This window comes from Cryptotermes secundus, unplaced genomic scaffold (assembly GCF_002891405.2).
Source record: "Cryptotermes secundus unplaced genomic scaffold, Csec_1.0 scaffold846, whole genome shotgun sequence".
NCBI lineage: Eukaryota > Metazoa > Arthropoda > Insecta > Blattodea > Kalotermitidae > Cryptotermes > Cryptotermes secundus.
This window is the reverse complement of record NW_019739228.1, coordinates 98,981-116,066: the sequence shown is the minus strand read 5'-3', so window position 1 is coordinate 116,066 and position 17,086 is coordinate 98,981. Positions and strand designations below refer to the sequence as shown.

General features: G+C 41.0%; 1 protein-coding gene across 4 annotated transcripts in view; it reads left to right on the top strand.

Annotated features, from left to right (window-relative positions):
- LOC111871786 (cyclic nucleotide-gated cation channel subunit A) overlaps positions 1–17,086 on the top strand; it is a 215,594-nt gene that overhangs the window by 163,861 nt on the left and 34,647 nt on the right. For 2 of the 4 annotated variants that reach the window (XM_023865111.2, XM_033754411.1), the window contains 5 exons: positions 3,600–3,767; positions 4,900–5,049; positions 8,100–8,228; positions 9,578–9,802; positions 12,095–12,257. In XM_023865111.2, coding sequence (XP_023720879.1) covers positions 3,639–3,767; positions 4,900–5,049; positions 8,100–8,228; positions 9,578–9,802; positions 12,095–12,257 — 796 coding nt within the window. In that variant the 5' untranslated portion in view covers positions 3,600–3,638. Of the gene's footprint in view, positions 1–3,599; positions 3,768–4,899; positions 5,050–7,687; positions 7,840–8,099; positions 8,229–9,577; positions 9,803–12,094; positions 12,258–17,086 lie in introns of those variants that run through there. The other 2 variants (XM_033754412.1, XM_023865113.2) reach the window with 2 other exon arrangements.

Below are 17,086 nucleotides of genomic sequence, written 5' to 3'. Positions count from 1 at the left end.
AACATGTAAGGCAGATGAGATAAATAAGTGACCAAAATATATATTGTTGCACTTGACGGAAAATCTATTGACAATTAGAATGATCAAGTTAAGGAGGATGAGGTGGGCAGGTCATGTAGCACGAGTGGATGAGACGAGGAATGCGTATAGGATATTGGTGGGAAAGCCAGAAGGGAAGAGACCACAGGGAAGACCTAGGCGTAGGTTGTTGGACAATATTTTTAGAATGGATCTTAGAGAGATGTGATTTGATGGTCTTGATTGGATAGATCTGGCTCAGGATATGGACCAGTGGAGGGCTCTTGTGAACATGGTAATGAACCTTCGGGTTTCAAAAAATGCTGGGAAATTCTTGAGTAGCTACAGAATTGGCGGCTTCTCCAGAAGGGCTCAGCTCCATGAGTAAGTATGTAAGTAAGTAGGTTTCAATGGCTGATCTGTGCGAATCCGTTTATTATTTGTGGGTTCGGAACAAGCGGATAATTGCGTGACTATGAATAACTGCGGAATACTGAAGACAGCCCTGTAAGACATTGAACGGGTTTATTTAGATGGTGAATACTAATACCAAAGGAATATCTAATTTTTTTCTGGCACTACACACCTTGCGGGGCCCGGCCCCTTCCATGGATGTTCTCCGTAAGCTCTGGAGGATTCAAAACAATATATCTGATTGTTTATTATTATCAGAATAACAAGTTGAATGTATCTAGCCATTATTGCACCAATAAATCTACGCCGTGAGTTCTTCCTTATTGTTATATTCCTTACTTTTAACAAGATCCTTGAAGGCATAGAATGACGGGTTGCTTTTCTGTTATTTGTCTCTTCAGTATTGCCGCTAGAGAAATAAGAAGCACTTTCTGTGCTCTTTCTACGATGCTCTCTGGATCACCAATCAATATCAAGGTTTATGGTTTCGCAAGTAATAAAACCTGCTGCAGCCATCGGAGTTCTCTGTCTCGGAAGCTTCTCAGTATGCCCCCCTGTAATTCAACGATAGAGACGAACCTGATATTATGATGGTGCGTCATGAGTAAAGAAGTGACGATGTTTGTCATTTCAAATTGCAGCATACAAGTAGAAACCCACTGAAATCCAGGAAAGCAAAGTAAACACTTGAAACGCTTGTCATTATACCACTGAGTTGACGATATTCTATTTTCTCGTGTCCTGTTTAGAAACATGAAGATCAAAATGTACTAAACTATAATTTTATTTTATGATATTGTGGCTTATAATCCCGTTGCTAAACAGTGACTCTGTAAAGAGCGACAGTTGCTAGGTAACGCCGGCGACATATATGCACGTAACAATAGAAGAAAGAAGTTATGCATCCCGTTTTTAAGCAACGGATGTGCTAACAAGCCTATAGAAATAAGGATATTGTTAACAACGGTATTTTCTATTCGGTCCATGCGAAGTGGTTATAAAGAAGAGTTCAGTTGAGAATTGACAGTCGAGTTCCTGAGTTCCAAGTGAGCAGATAGTCGAGAGTTGGAGTTGAGAGTTCAGGTGTGGAGTGTTAACCAACGGACAACGGTGTGACCATGGAAGTTGAAGAATCTACCTCAGTAGAAGCCGTTGCAAGAAAGCGGCTAGCGGAAACTGTAATAGACTTAACACACTAGTCTCTGTGTGTCATTGAACTGTAAAGTGTAGTTCAATGGAGTATATACAAGTGGTCAATAAATCCATTCACCTATCCGTACCCCGTCTATAAGTCAAGCACCTAAAACCGTGACAATATCTGCTACATGTGTGCGTGAAACTTGGTGATTATTGCTACGGAAGTGTGCAAGACTATTGATAGAGAGCGTCTGAGAATGAAATGATGACGATAATTAGATCAACGAGAGAGGAGAGTGAAGAAAATTATGAAGCAACAGATCTACACGTTATAATATATTCTCATCTTAATACAAGTTCACAGTCTTCAGAATCCACTAAGAGTAGCCTTAATTTCAGTAATTTTCTTGAATAGTATTAAACTTAAACTACAGAGAACAGATCATGTATGTGAGATATCCGTTGGGCACGATGTCAATTAATAAATGTGATATTCCGATTTCAGCGTGCAGAATACGGCGGCACCCAAGTTGCTAAAACGCGCACTCAAAATCAATTAACCTAGAGAATTTCAGTATCGCTGGCGGTCCGAGCTGCTTACTGCATTTGTTACGTCATTTCCGACAGGCATTCACGTTATACAGTGACGAGGAATTAGGCGTTTACGAGTAGCAAGGGACTTGAAGGGAGGGGCGTCCATGCGACTGCCACTGTCTCTGTTGTGAGAAGTTCATGGCTGGCGTCATGAACCTTCCTCATTTATTCATTGTCTTCTAATTGACGGGTGGTATATTTCTTTAAGAAGCGGGAATAAATTTCTAATGCCTTAAACGGAAGAATTCACAAAATGAAATGTCACTTTCTTAATGCCAAATTATCAAAAACGAGATCTGGGGACCCAGTAATGGCGGTATTACGTTTGGTCTGAATGAAACGCCACTACAAAATATTTGATTAACTTCGTTTAGACTTAAGTGCCACATAACTTTAATTTTAAAATCCGGTTTTATATTTGTTAGGTTGATAAACCAGTACAAAATTCAATTTGTTTCGATTTCTTATTAAAGTTTTTGGACCGTCATACAACATCGTTTGAATATTGCATAATAAAACGACTGAGATCAAGAGAAAACAATAAGTTAATCAGTTTATTTAATAAATTTCGTGCATTCGTTGTAATTAACACAAAATTTTGGGAAGAATTAAACCCCTACTTTCTTTCGATAAGAAACGAACGGCATAGAAAATGACGCTTCCAACAATTCTTCCATTGTAAGATTTGAGGCTTTTACGGCGGTGACTATGAAGAAAGCAGTCTTNCAATTCTTCCATTGTTGCGTGTATTCTCTGCCGCGGAAACATGTTTACTGAGTCGTTGCCTAGCAACGATAAGGGGGATAGAAATATATGTACACAGAATGATGGCAAGGAATTATAACGTACACTGCTGAGACGAGCTCAGATGTCGTGGAATATACACCAAGTTTTATAAAGACTGGTTAAGGCATTCCGAAGTTGATAGGCGGCATACACAAAGGACACACAGACAGCAAAGTGATCTTATAAGTCTACATTTATTTTTTCAAAATAAGGGAAGTAGGCTAAAATTGTATTTTGTCACTGACTGTGACGTATATTCTATTTTATTAACTCATAAGTGGATAATTTATATTTAAAATAAAGTCATTTAGACGTGTTAGTCATATCTGGATCTGCATAACACTTTTGAAGATCTGTACAGAAATAGGTGTACCAAAAAATATTCTGATGGTGAAAGAACAGGACTCCGGACCTTAAGAGTGTATGAGGAAGATTATGTGTGCTGTATAAGATCCCGGTCCACGGAAACCCCCTTACGGTTTTACTGGCCCGTAAATAATAAATGGTTTAATACCACTGATCTAAACTTCCCACTTCTCACAATCATTTTGTCATTTCTCATTCGACACCATGCAAACACTCCAATAGACGAAAAGCCGTTAAATAAGCCAATAAATTAACATCACGCGGAAATATTGTTGTCTTTGCAGGCATGACAAAGCATCGGGGACGCCCCGGTCACGTGGCCAATGTGGACCCCCATCATGGCGGCGCAGCAAGTTGACCCATTCAAAGCGCAACGCCAATACGCAGCTTTCAGCCGTAACCAGCAACCAGATGTCTCCTCCGTCGCTACTATCACTACACATCATCACCAGGTACGATAACTTTTAATAAAGTGAAGGTAGAAATTTTCTGCAAGCCGAGAATAATCACGGAACTGTGAAGGTACACCAAAGGCAGGTCCTTATGAACTTCCCAGTATTATTCACCCCTATCAACAGGCTGTATTCCGTTATATTTTCTTCTTCCTCCTCCACTCCCCCCTACGTCTTCATGGCATAGTGTTTAACTAATTAAGGAGATGGACAACTTTACCTTTTACCTCCTCATATCTCATGTCACCTCGTAATTGTTCCACTTCCTACTCTTGTCTCCCCTTCCAATTTTAAAGTCTGTCACCGTTGTCAATGTCCTATACTCCTTTCCGCGAAGTCCTCTCATTTGGCCCATCCATCATATCTTGGTCTTCCCATGGGGCTTCAATCATTTTAGTTTAAGTCTAGTTGTCACTTTGGGCAGTGTGTCTTCTTTCTGTGGATTCATATGACAGACAATTTACGTCTGTTTGATTTGTTTCATTATGGTCCGTCACAATAACAATTACAAATTATAAATCACTCCGTCCAATGTGACCTGTAAGTTTTTCACTACGTAAAAACTTAACACCCTTACATGTTTCGGTCTCTGTGGACCATCTTCAGAGGGCAAACATCACTACAAATAGGAAACCACTATCACATAATTTGTTTACACGCAAAGTATGTACACTTATATGTTACAACACACAGTACACAGAATAGAACGTTTCACAAACACAGCAGTTTCCTGGGAATGTAAGTTTTAAAAATGTATAAGATTCCTTGATGCTAATTAAAAGTTTTTATTATTTTAATCATTTNAATCATTGACAATCTAAAAAACTTTTAATAAATTAGCATCAAGGAATCTTATACATTTTTAAAACTTACATTCCCAGGAAACTGCTGTGTTTGTGAAACGTTCTATTCTGTGTACTGTGTGTTGTAACATATAAGTGTACATACTTTGCGTGTAAACAAATTATGTGATAGTGGTTTCCTATTTGTAGTGATGTTTGCCCTCTGAAGATGGTCCACAGAGACCGAAACATGTAAGGGTGTTAAGATTTTACGTAGTAAAAAACTTACAGGTCACATTGGACGGAGTGATTTATAATTTGTTCGTCTGTTTGCTTCTGAACTGTTGCAGCAGGTGTTACCGCAGGTGCTGGAACGCCGCAGGGTGGGCATGGTCGCGACTGTTCAGCTTGGAGACGGGACGCCGTCCCCGCGACAGAGCGGGGACAGTCACATGATCCCCATAGATGGAAAGCAGGCTCAGCAAGCGCCTTCACATCAGGTAACCTGTCTCTTTTTGCTGTCTTCTACATCACATACCAATTCATCTCTTCTTTCTGTTTTATTTTGATAGATATTCGAAGAGTATTGATACTTCACTCACTTCGTAGCTGTGTTCTCCTGTAAGAAACAATATATGCAAGCAAATGTTTAAATTCTTGCCCCTTTGCTGGCAACAAGATACAAAGATTATAATATAATCACGCATACAGCACTGAGATCCGTCAACCATATCATTTCAACTGCAGTTTCCTGACCCTTACACAACGGCCGTGGGGATTCGTTGCGCTGATCACGTGACACCTATCCGCAAAAGTTGGCACTAACTTCACAGACAAGCGGCGGTAGCTCGATCGGTATAGTTCGCTTGGGGACTACAGGCCACGGAGTTTGTTTTGTTTTACACCTCATTTGTCACTGTCACTCTAACGTAAAAATGGCATGGACAGTGTTCAAGGGAATTCCCTTTAACAAGATATTAAAACATTTTACATGTTCAGCCGTCAAAGCAACAAATGTCTTTATTGATTGATTTAAAATCAACACTACATGTTTCAACCCTTAAAGGGTTATCTTCAGGTGTTCTTCAGATACACGATTAATCACTGTCTTATAACGCACGGTATTATATCAACATCTGCTAACCTTGTATTTGTGTTGTATTAAATATGCTCCTGATTTACATACGTAATACATGAAGTAAAACAGATATATGATGATGTACATCTATATCCTATGTATCCTTCTTATTATTTAATTACACTCCAATTTAACTGCATTGAGATTAAGATAAAAGTTTCCATTAAGAACTGAAAATTAAAAATCAACTTAAAATAATTTTTTCGTTGTGAGCAATAAACAGCTTCATGTCTCGGATATGTGGTCGTCATATTACTTTTTATCCATTTTCTTCTATTATTTACAGAAATGGTTCGTTCTCTGCTGTTACTATGTACTGCCTCTATATTCCTGGAGACCAAGTAATATTGCCTGCATCACTCACTCTCTTATTCATGGAGCTGAGTCCTTCTTGAGAAGCTGCTAATTGTGCAGCTACTCAAGAAATTTCCAGGATTTGATAGAACCTAAAAGTTCATTACCGTGTTCACAAGAGCCCTCCACTGGTCCCTATCCTGAGCCAGATCAATCCAATTCATAACATCTCATCCTATCTCTCTAAGATCCATTTTAATATTGCCCATCAACCTATGTCTTGGTCTTCCCAGTGGTCTCCTTCCTTCCGGCTTTCCCACAAATATTCTATATGTATTCCACCTCGTCCTCACTCGTGCTACATTCCATACCAATCTCATCCTCTCACTTAATCTTTCTAATTATACTGTGAGAAGAGTATAAGTTATGAAGCTCCTCATTATGCAGTTTTCTCCAACCTCCTGTCACTTCGTCTCTCTTCGGTCCAAATATTCTCTTCAGTACCCTGTTCTCAAACACCATCAGAGTAAGTTCCTCCCTTAAAGTCAGAGACCAGGGTTCACACCTACACAGAACCGATATTGACTGCATACCAATGTGTGAAGTTTTTTCTTTAGTAATATGCTATAAGTTTTACAAATATTTTATCAAATTTTCAGTGTTATAACGTGTTTGAATACTTCCAACTAATACTATGTTATTATATTTGGTCCTGTTTTCGTAATGTTGTGTTTAATTCCCTTTTCTGGCGGCCAATAGAAGGCCGGTGCCGGTCACGGTAGCCGAGCGGTCTAAGGCGTGCACTGTCTTCGCTCGCTCGGAAGCCGGGATCGTGGGTTCGAATCCCTCTCAGGGCATGGATGTTTGTGTGCGTTTTTCTGTATTTGTGTACAGGTAGAGGTCTTGTGACGAGCTGATCACCCGCCAAAGGAGTCCTACCCTATGTCTAAGATCTAGAAAAACCGAAGTGAACGGAGAAGTTCATGGAGGTAGGCCTAGGCCCACTGGGGCTCTAGTGCCAAGAAAGAAAATAGGAGGCCGGTAGTTCGTCATTAGCTATCGCTGTTCTTACGTTCCCGTCATAGATGTCACGAGAAAATTTTACTTATATTTTGCCTTTGTGAAATTATATACAGGATAATGTCAAGGTAAGCTTCAGTTGAACTAGTTGAAAGTTTTCTTTAGACGTCTTCGGTCTTGTCATGCCTTTCTGAGAGAGACTGTCCTTCGGTGGCATTACCTTTATACCGAGTTGCATCAAGTTTTTTACATATATAATTAGCCTGAGATATAGGGGAACTCATGCAAAAGGACTTAGCAGGGCTTCAATTTTATGCAAAATGAACGTAACTTAGGAAATCGCATTTTTATGATGCTAAACTAAAAAAAAATTATATGACAATGGGCCATTCTTCCACTGAGGCGATGCAGTGTCTACTATGGTGGCACGTATTATTTCCCACGAACAGCTGAATATAGCCGACAATAATAATTAAGTCCCCATATTCGTCCACCACGCTCGCCTGTAATGCATCAAGCCACCGTGTCACGTCAGCGGAAACGGCGCTGCCAAGACGGTCTGATCAAGCTCCATTAACTTCAACTTAAGTCACCTAATCAGCAGCCCAGTCCACGTAGAAGGTAACCCTACCCCTGCCTTAACATAACGCCAATCAGCAAGGACTAATAGTCGTTATTCAGTGGTCTTAGCGGCTGGAAGGTGTAAAGCTACGCCCTGTCAAGTGTGGATTACAATGAGTGTGATTTTAAACCTACGTTTCTCTCAGTAGTGGTTACAGTTCCTGTTCAAATAATTCTGGCTCTCATTCTTCACAGCACATCTTCTGCAGTAATTCCGGTGAAGTATTTCTTTGAAATTCTTTGGTCGTTTTGAAAGATTTTATCCAAGTAGCCTCAGAGATTTAAATAAAACTAGATGTAAAAATTTGTGTTACTTTAATAAAGAACTTTGGGGAATGCGCCAAGTTTAATTTGACTAAGATTGCTGATAAAAAATTTGTCGAAAACTTTTGATGTGTTTTGAGGGATCCTTGAGAAATGACTGCGGTTGCGATTATGAATCATGATCACGCCTCATTGCTCTGTCGGTTCCTGTAGGAAGCTCCTGGAGCGACAGCCGCAGTTTTTACACGTGGGCGCGCCATGACTCAGAGGCCATCGGATGAGATTCATTCGGTTGCCACCAGACTGCGTCGCCGTTTGAGAAGAGCTACCACATCACTTCGGGTGAGTTCAACTATAATTTAAATGCAATTCGATACAACCCGTGTATAGTTTTTATAATTAAAATGAGCGAAATGGTAATTATATTCTCCGTGGACAGTATCGGCAGAAAAGAAATTCCTGATAAGAAGTCACATGTTTGCTAAGCCTATAGGCATTGTCTTCTTTCCTTCTGCTTCTTTTTCTGTTTTTGCTTCTTCATATCTCTGAAGAAAGATGAAGGCATATTCAGAGGCAAGTAACAATGAAAGGTTTTGTGCCACTGGATTCACAATCTTCAAATGATTCCTTTGTAATTTTGCTTATAAAATTCGCTTTTATATTCAATTATTGCATGTATAAATTTACTGTTACGGAGCTACTGTACATCGAATTAATTGTACTGCTTAGTTAACCTATTTTTGGTTGTGAATCATTGAGTATACTTGATGACCTAAACGAAATTTGTGGCACCCGGTAGAAGGTGCGATTACCCAGGTTTGTCCTGTGTTCTGTTACGGCAGACTTTTTCAGAAAATGAAGACGAAAGCGCCGACATTGCTGTTTCATCTTAGTGTGAATTGAAAGTCCGGTCTGTACAATGCAACGCGCCCAGAACTCACAGGCGTTGCTGTACACGCTCTGTCTTTAGAAGATCCTGAACATCCTTCACGAACCGATGGAAACTGAATGCTTTCCTCACCGGTAGACCCACAGTCTTATACATTGTTCTCCAGCCTATTGGGCTAATACGTTGATGGTAGTGCCGAAAAAGGGAAAAAGAAAATCACAGAAGTTCGATTCTCTGTGTATGGTATGGCCCTTTCAGGTGGCTTCATGGCCTGAAGGATCTGCCTGTTGTCATAGCCGCTTTGTTTCAATGTCCGAAAATTCTATTTGTGCATAAAAACCACCCCGTGAAAAAGTATGGGATTTATTAGGCATTATTTTGCTGGGTAGTAAATGGATGTGAGTAGCAAATTTTGTGCCCCGAAGTAAGGTACCCGGTACCTACTATATAATATGAGGAAAGTGACTTGGACCCAAAGCCAATCTGGACGTCGTTAGGAAGAGAAGTATTTATGTCCATGCCAATAGTCGAACCATACTCGTCCAGACTGTAGACGATTACTTTGCTATTTCGAAAGGAAATGAAATTCACTCGACGATTTTCCGATTAGCACCAAATGCCAAATATGATTTAAATCCATTCAGAATTTGCAATAAGCGGGTCTCTTCCTCTACCTCTTCAGGGGTTCTATTTGTGTGTTTCGTGCAATGCTTTCATAAAGGATGAAATATCCACACATTAAGTGTAATTGGTAAACTAATTGATTAGTTAATAACTTCCCCGTTGTCTGTGACTGCTACAGACAAGATGGCGGCGAGCGTACAGAAGTCGAAGTCACCAGCAACAGGACACGCAACAAGAAGCAGGAAAGGAGGCCCGCGCCCCGGCGACTGACGGGTTCTTGGCTAAGTTCTCGAGTGTCGCCGGGGCGCCCGTAGAATCAGATGCTTACGACAGCCAGCAGGGCTCAGCAAACCGTTGGGAAACCCGTCTCGCTGTGGACCCTACGAAGCCATTCCACTACAGGGTGAGCGCACACATTTCCTAACATTTCCCACTGAGCGGTGTGGAAAGTAGGGCCTAGCTCAGTATCTTATTCAGTTTCATACAAAGTTATGCAGGGGACACGTGGTAGCGTAGTTAGTTCAGGCACTATGCTACAACCCGGAAGGTCGCGGGTTCAAGTCCCGATGAGGTCATTGGATTTTTTAAATTGACCTAATCCTTCCAGCCCTGGTGTCGACTCAGCTTTTAACAGAAATGAGTACCAGGAATGAATTAAATAATTTTTGTGGGGAGTAAAGAGCGGCCGGCGCGTAAGGCTGACAACTTTACCGCCATCTTTGAGCCGATTTTCTAGATAATGTGGGTCCCTCAACGTCTCACAACCCTCTGAGCCTTCACGGCCTGGTACAGGGATACCTTTACTTTTACAAAGTTATGCAAGAGTGTGTGTTATGTGTCTGTGCGTGTGCACATAGAGTGGCCACAAAGTCCCAATGTACGCTTATTAGAAGATATCTGTGTGCTCGCCTCCAATCTCAGCACACATTTTAATTTTTACACATGTTCTTCCAGACATCTTCCATGTTAAATGTTTGAACTCATTAAAGCAGTTCCTGATAGCTTCATGTAGATCTTCAACTGTTGTCAGATGGAGTTGAGAAATTGCATGGAATCATTTTTACCATTGAAAGCCATGAATAGTTCTCACTGTTTCCAGGACTTTTATTTCCCTGATCTTATACACCAAACAACCCCCCACAAATCTAAGACAAGTAACTAAGAGATGGTACAGTCTCACGCATAGAGACCTTGTGGTCACTCGGTACATTACTATACTAATATTATTCTTTATAATTCTTCGTGTATTTAATTTTTATTGTGCTTTACAGCTGATAGATATAAAATTAACAACTCGCACCGTTTTAGGAACGTGTAACAAAAAACCATGATAATAAAAGAATACTTCAGAGAACTAGGCTTAGATGTAAGGATAATATTTAAATGGATCTTAAGAAAATTAAGGCGTAAACTAGATTTAGCTGGATGTAATGTTGGACTTTTATGAACGAGAGCGTTCAGGGTCCATAAACAGCAATAATTGGACCAGCTGAACTACAATCAATGTTTCTAGAAAGACCCTGCACTAGAGAGTTAGTCGTTCATAACTGGCGTGTCAAGTAAACGTTATACTAAAATAAGCACGGCTATTCTGGGGGGGGGGAAACCCTGAGAATGTAGCAAGTATCGCGAAAGTGCAAAATACGGAGTGCAAAACAGGGACTACTGCTGCTGCACTTTCAGAAATACTGCTTGATGTGTGGAAACGCATTTGCCATGCTCAGGCTAGCGTGGAGGGTCTTGAGTGTAACACACAGACAGGACTAGCATTTTCACTGCAAGCAGGATTCAGTCCTACCCCAAGCGGGTCGTTCTGTCACAGTTATCTTACAATTATTCAGGTGCCTGAAGCCATTTCAGGAATGAAACCTCAAATCTTGCGGCACACCTTGGGCGAGTAATTAGCATCCCTATTACGTATTCAGGTTGCTTCCCGTTCGATCCTCGTCCACGGTCTGGTTGGGTTTTCTTTCTTTTATATATTATCGCCATGCAAATGGTAGCTAGGATCTTAAAATAAGATCAACATTCTTCCCTTGGACGCTGATAACCTATACATTTGAAAGTTTCGTTAAATATTTTCAGAATCAAACAACATAGCCAAGACCGACCATCGCAGTCGAGTTGTTATCACCCATATCTTTTGGTAGAGAGGTCCATGATTTTGTTTCTGTTCAGGAGATTATTCTGTCGCGTTGTCTGCGACCGCGTCCTTCTACATTATTCTCCAATCATCCTATCATTCGACGCTAACGAAAGTATCGTTTAATGAATTATATAAATATAAAATAAATAAACAACACCACCGCCGTTAAGGTCCGTCTTCGGAAAATATATTGAGCTAGTCGTATCTCGTTTCCTTCCTCCCTTCCTCCGTGACATTTAGTCCACAAACAAACTATACCGACCGAGCGACCGCTGCTTGTCGGCGAAGTTAGTGCCAACTTTTGCTGATAGAGAGTGTCGTGTGGTCAGCGCAACGAAATCCCACGGCCGTTAATCTCGGTGCTCTAGACCGGACGTATCCAGTTAGCTTTAGTAAGTATCTAACATATTGAACTATTCAGTCATAGATGACAATCTAACTCATAGCGGATATTTCTTCCGAAGTGTCCGGCCTTAGAACTGCCACTGTCAAAACCCACATCAGAATTATGACATTCTAATAGCGTTTATTTCTCTGTACTATTTGCAGTGGCTTATGTTGGTCTCTGTAGCCGTATTGTACAACTTCGTGTTCGTGATTGGTCGTGCCGTGTTCTGGGAGCTCAACAACGCCGCGCCCGCTCTCTGGTGGATACTCGACTACACCTGCGATATCATCTACCTCCTTGATATTCTAGTTCACGCTCACGAAGGTAAGAGAAAGTTTCCAACTACAGGGTTCCATTTGCGCATGCTTACAGTCAGCCTATAAATAACAGTGAAGCTCGGAGAACAGGAGGGTCCACTACTGGAACCAGAACATATTTCTATGTCCAGTCTGTTTCCCATGTTCTAACGACATACAGGATTAAGCGGGTTTCGTTTCTAACAACACAGAAATCTCTAACTGAATATGTATTAAATTCTGTACGAAGATTTTGCTACAGTGGCTTATATTAAAAAAAAACAACTCCGTGGCCTGTATTCCGCAAGCGAACTTTACCGACTTAGCGACCGCCGATTGTCGGCGAAATTAGTGCCAACTTTTGCGGACAGAAGGTCAGCGCAACGGATCCCCACGGTCGTTAATCTCAGTTTTCTATATCGAAGCCAATAGTTCCTTGAAATAGCTCCTCAATTATCCTCACGAAGCTGAGTGGACCCCGTTCCAGATCCACTACTTCTCAGAAAATCTGGTAGCGCCGGGAATCGAACTCGGGACCTCTGGTTTGGTAGCCACGAACTCTGACCACTAGACCACATAAGTAGTCCTATATTAAACACAGAAGAGAATAAATGACAAAAGACGTAGATAGCAGTGGTGAAGAGGGATGTACCACGAAGTATAAACACACGGGTGTAGAAGAGTAAGAATATGACCAAGGACATGCTCGAAAGAGAATTTCAGGTACGGCACGAACATAAAATTCCATAAATTCCAGAAGAATGCGTTGCAAGAAGGGCGCGTCGGTGGCGGGTTTTCAGTTCCTTCCCTCGAGCGGTGTGAAGTGGCGGCTGCTGGAACAAAACGAGGGAGAAGTAACACTGATGCCGAAATTAATATGTTAATTAAAGTATTGTTTAACGATTGTCTTAAACATATAACAGTGGTTTCAATCTTCGTTCTAAACATATACAGCATGTCCAGTTTCATGCTAAATTTGGTTTGTGATTTTGTTATAAATACGAGGCGCGTCTGTGAAGATTCTGTCAGTTTTGAGAAGTATGAGGTTTGCGAAAATATAAGCCTTTGGGATTTCTTCTGTTAATCTTCATGTGCCGGTATGAGGAATTATTTAGTCATTGTTCAATGATTACTTCTATACACGCGCGATTATTACAGAGTCGTCAAATAATAGACGTAAAACAGAAGGTACAGTTCTGTACCTGAAAACAAGGCTACTAAGAATTATACTTCGAGTGGAAGTAAAACACTTGGAGGCGGTGGGTTACCAGCTTCACGCTTCGGCTGTTCTTCCCATTGGGACGAGTTCCGGATGCCCACCCTGTAGATGGTTGAATGGACCATGAAAATCTATATACTGTATAGTGGTGAAATGAAGACTCCATGCCAAGCAAAGAACAGAATTTTAGTGGCCAATATATTCTGACTCCAGTAATGCTGAAATTGTCCTTCATGAGCACTATGCCACGAAGTAATGCAGGGGAACTTAAGTACTGAAGTATAACTCCACATATTCCTAATCTAGACACTAGATGGACGTGATTTGATTGACACTCCGGCCACCTTACCGTCACGGAATGTGTAGAAGCTTTAGGAGACGAAGAATTAACTCTGTCCTTGCTGGAACAGAAACCCTGTTCCTCTATGGCTAAAACAGTCACTTCATTAAAATATCAGGGATCGTATTAATGATAAAGACGGCTATAACTGGAAACAAAAGAATGAAATACATTCACATTTGCATCATTGTCGTGTACCTCATGTTTCGGACTCACAGCCAACCACCACCTTACTGAATACAGGTTAGGTTATGAGTCCACACGTCGTAATCACGGATAATCCAGCCGTGGCACAGGTACCAATCGCGATACACAGTGCAGCATTCCCACGACACTGAGGACTTCGCGGAAATTTACTGACGTGGTTGAACACGTGCAATACATATGACCACAATATGTGTAATAGTGTCACTTTGAATTTTGAAATGTAAGTTGCTTTCCGTGTGGGTGGACCCATTGATTGTGATCGGAAAATTTCATGCATACGTAATTTTAGCCACAACCGACAAAAAGAAAAACAAGAACTGAACAAAAAAAACGACACCTGTTCGGTTTAAACAGGGCTGTCCATAGAATTTAAAGAACCTGACATGTTACTCTATAAAGTTTTATGGACTTTTGCTCAAGGATTTGTACTTCGACCGGCGGAAAAATTTTGATAGGATCTACGTATATATGCAGAATTCTTCTGTATCTTCCCTGACGAGTGATGTTAAATCAGAATAAACAGTAAGATTGGATTGTGTCATGCCAGGAAGTAAGTGACAGAATTATGATGACAAACTGATCATTATATTCCTATCTATCAGAAATGTTAACTTAATGTACAATTTCATTAATTTCCTTCAAATTCAAATTGAAAAAGATTCCGGGTCAGCCACCCATTCTTACCCGGGTAAAAACATCCCAATTTGTTTCGATTATAAAGATATTTTTGTTGAAACTGGACCCCGTTCCAGACACACTATTTCTCAGAAAATCTGGTAGCGCCGGAAATCGAACCCGGGACCTCTGAATCTGTAGGCAGGAACTCTGACCACTAGACCACAGAGGCGCTCTACAGAGAACAGCTTTCTAATAAAACGTAATGGACCTCGAGTTGAGAGGACCCACAAAACTAAGTAGGCTATAAGATAGAGACTTTTTCGAACAGCAGGCCTATTTGTGTTCTCCTGTTGGATTCACAACACATGTTTACAATCGAAGACCTTCGGATTTAAATAAAGGGTAAAAAGCAGCTAGATACACGTGTGAAAATGTATAAAATTATACTTAATTGTTTCCATGTAAATGTTGTTTTAAAATGTACTACCGCGTTGCTTTGTCATTGAAATATAGCAGCAAATTCTATGTTAAAATTGTTATTGACCTGTCACTTTCAGCGCCTTTCCTGCTTTAGTCCACATTTTTTTAAAACATAACGCCACTGCGGTAAAATTTCCTGCTGTAGTCCCACAACACTCTCCTTTCCTACACGCAGTTAACCCGGGTGCTCATTGCAAATATTGGAATGGACGACACAAATGTTATTTAGCTAAACTGGTCTGATGGACCGCGAGACGTTACACCAAAATATCTCATTGACACTAATCGTTCCTGCAAATTTCAACCTGTTTATCTGTCTGACTCTACCCAACCTCCACCGAGATGTCCCGACAGAACACGTATCCACTAGAACAGCGGCCATGTTAGGAGGTGTGAAGCAGACTTTCCAACCCGACGAACTGGCAGCCCCACTGCACATCTGCGCCATCTAAACGTTCCATGCAGCTGTACGATACAAGTATACACCTGAAAGACGGTGAGATGGTTAGCAGTATGCTTCTCATTCAAAGGGTTCCCACTTCGAATCTCTGTAGACTGGAGACTGGATGAACTCGCGGGGTCTTCGTACATTCGTCTTAAAACAAAGTTCGCTTATTTTCATGTCGTTCTAACTCCGCTACTCGCTATTATCCTAATTTAATGTTTAAGTTGAAATAAATATGGCGCCGAAGAAGAATGCAGTCTCCGTGTGGCTTTTGTGTGAACCGATGTTTCGTAGGAACTTATTGCCTCCATCTTCAGGTTAAAATATCTGTGAGCGAGGAACCAGCTTGTGCAGGTGACTGCAGACCCAGTCTGGAAATAGACCAGATTCAAAAGTGTTTCTGGGTCACTGAATTAAGGCAGCCCGCTGACAGTGAGGTAGAACTCGGTCTTTCCCATATTTCGCTGGGAGCGTCGGTCATCGTGAACATCAATAATTTTAGCTGAACAGAATCTGTCCCAGTTGTCGGGATCTTTTTTGTTCTGTTTGCCGCAGTTCCGTTCCAAAGTATGGATTTCACTGCCAGCTGAACGAACCAGTAACAAGCCAAACTTCAGGGTAAGCTTATAACACATACATGAGTGACTCGTAACCGATATGAAAGTTAGTTCTTGGTTTTCATCTTATCTAATCTGATCTCAAATTGTGTGATACATAATTTTATGTGTTTGCTTGTTAGCCCGTTAGGCTTCCAGTAATGAATTAGGCTACATGAATAGTCTTATAAGCTTCGACTCCATATTATTCACATTAATAACATTAAGGATTCTCAAATTATTAAATGGGATACGAGATATTTAATCATGAAAACCATTTCCATCAACATTAGTCTTGTAAGTTTTGAGGTTTTCACGGCGATGACTATGAAGAAAGTTGTCTTCTGGGTTTTGGCGCCGTGTATTCTTCGTTTTGGCCGACGTTTCGGAGGAACGAAGAATACACGGCGCTAAAACCCAGAAGACGACTTTCTTCAACATTAGTCTTATACGTACTAAGCAAAACATTTCAGCGTATTGTCGCATGTTTCGTAGGTAACGAGACAAGAAACTGTTTGGGCGTATGATTTGGACGAATATTTACTGGACGCTCACATTTCGGACTCACAAACCCAATTATTCACATTTATAACGTCTTCGAACGTTTCCTTTTCAGTGTTATACACTCTTGCACCGCTAATCTCGGTGAAGTGTCTCTGCTCGGAGCTCAACTGTCCTTAGCTCTCGTCAGATACGAACTTACTGGGCTCCAAGTCCAAGTTACATTGCGACTGACGGTCAGTCAGTCAGTAAGCCTTGGTGTCGAGCCCCATCTGGGGATCATGACCAGATATTTCTTACTGTTTGGCATTTACGGTCTTGTTTTTGTGGGGTGCCCTCTCTGACGAGAGGACGGGTCTGCCTTTTGTGCAGTCTTTCTCGGTTCTGAGTCCCTTGGGACTCGCGATCGTATTTTACTGTCTCAGATTTGAGACTTCCCTTTTCGTCGCCT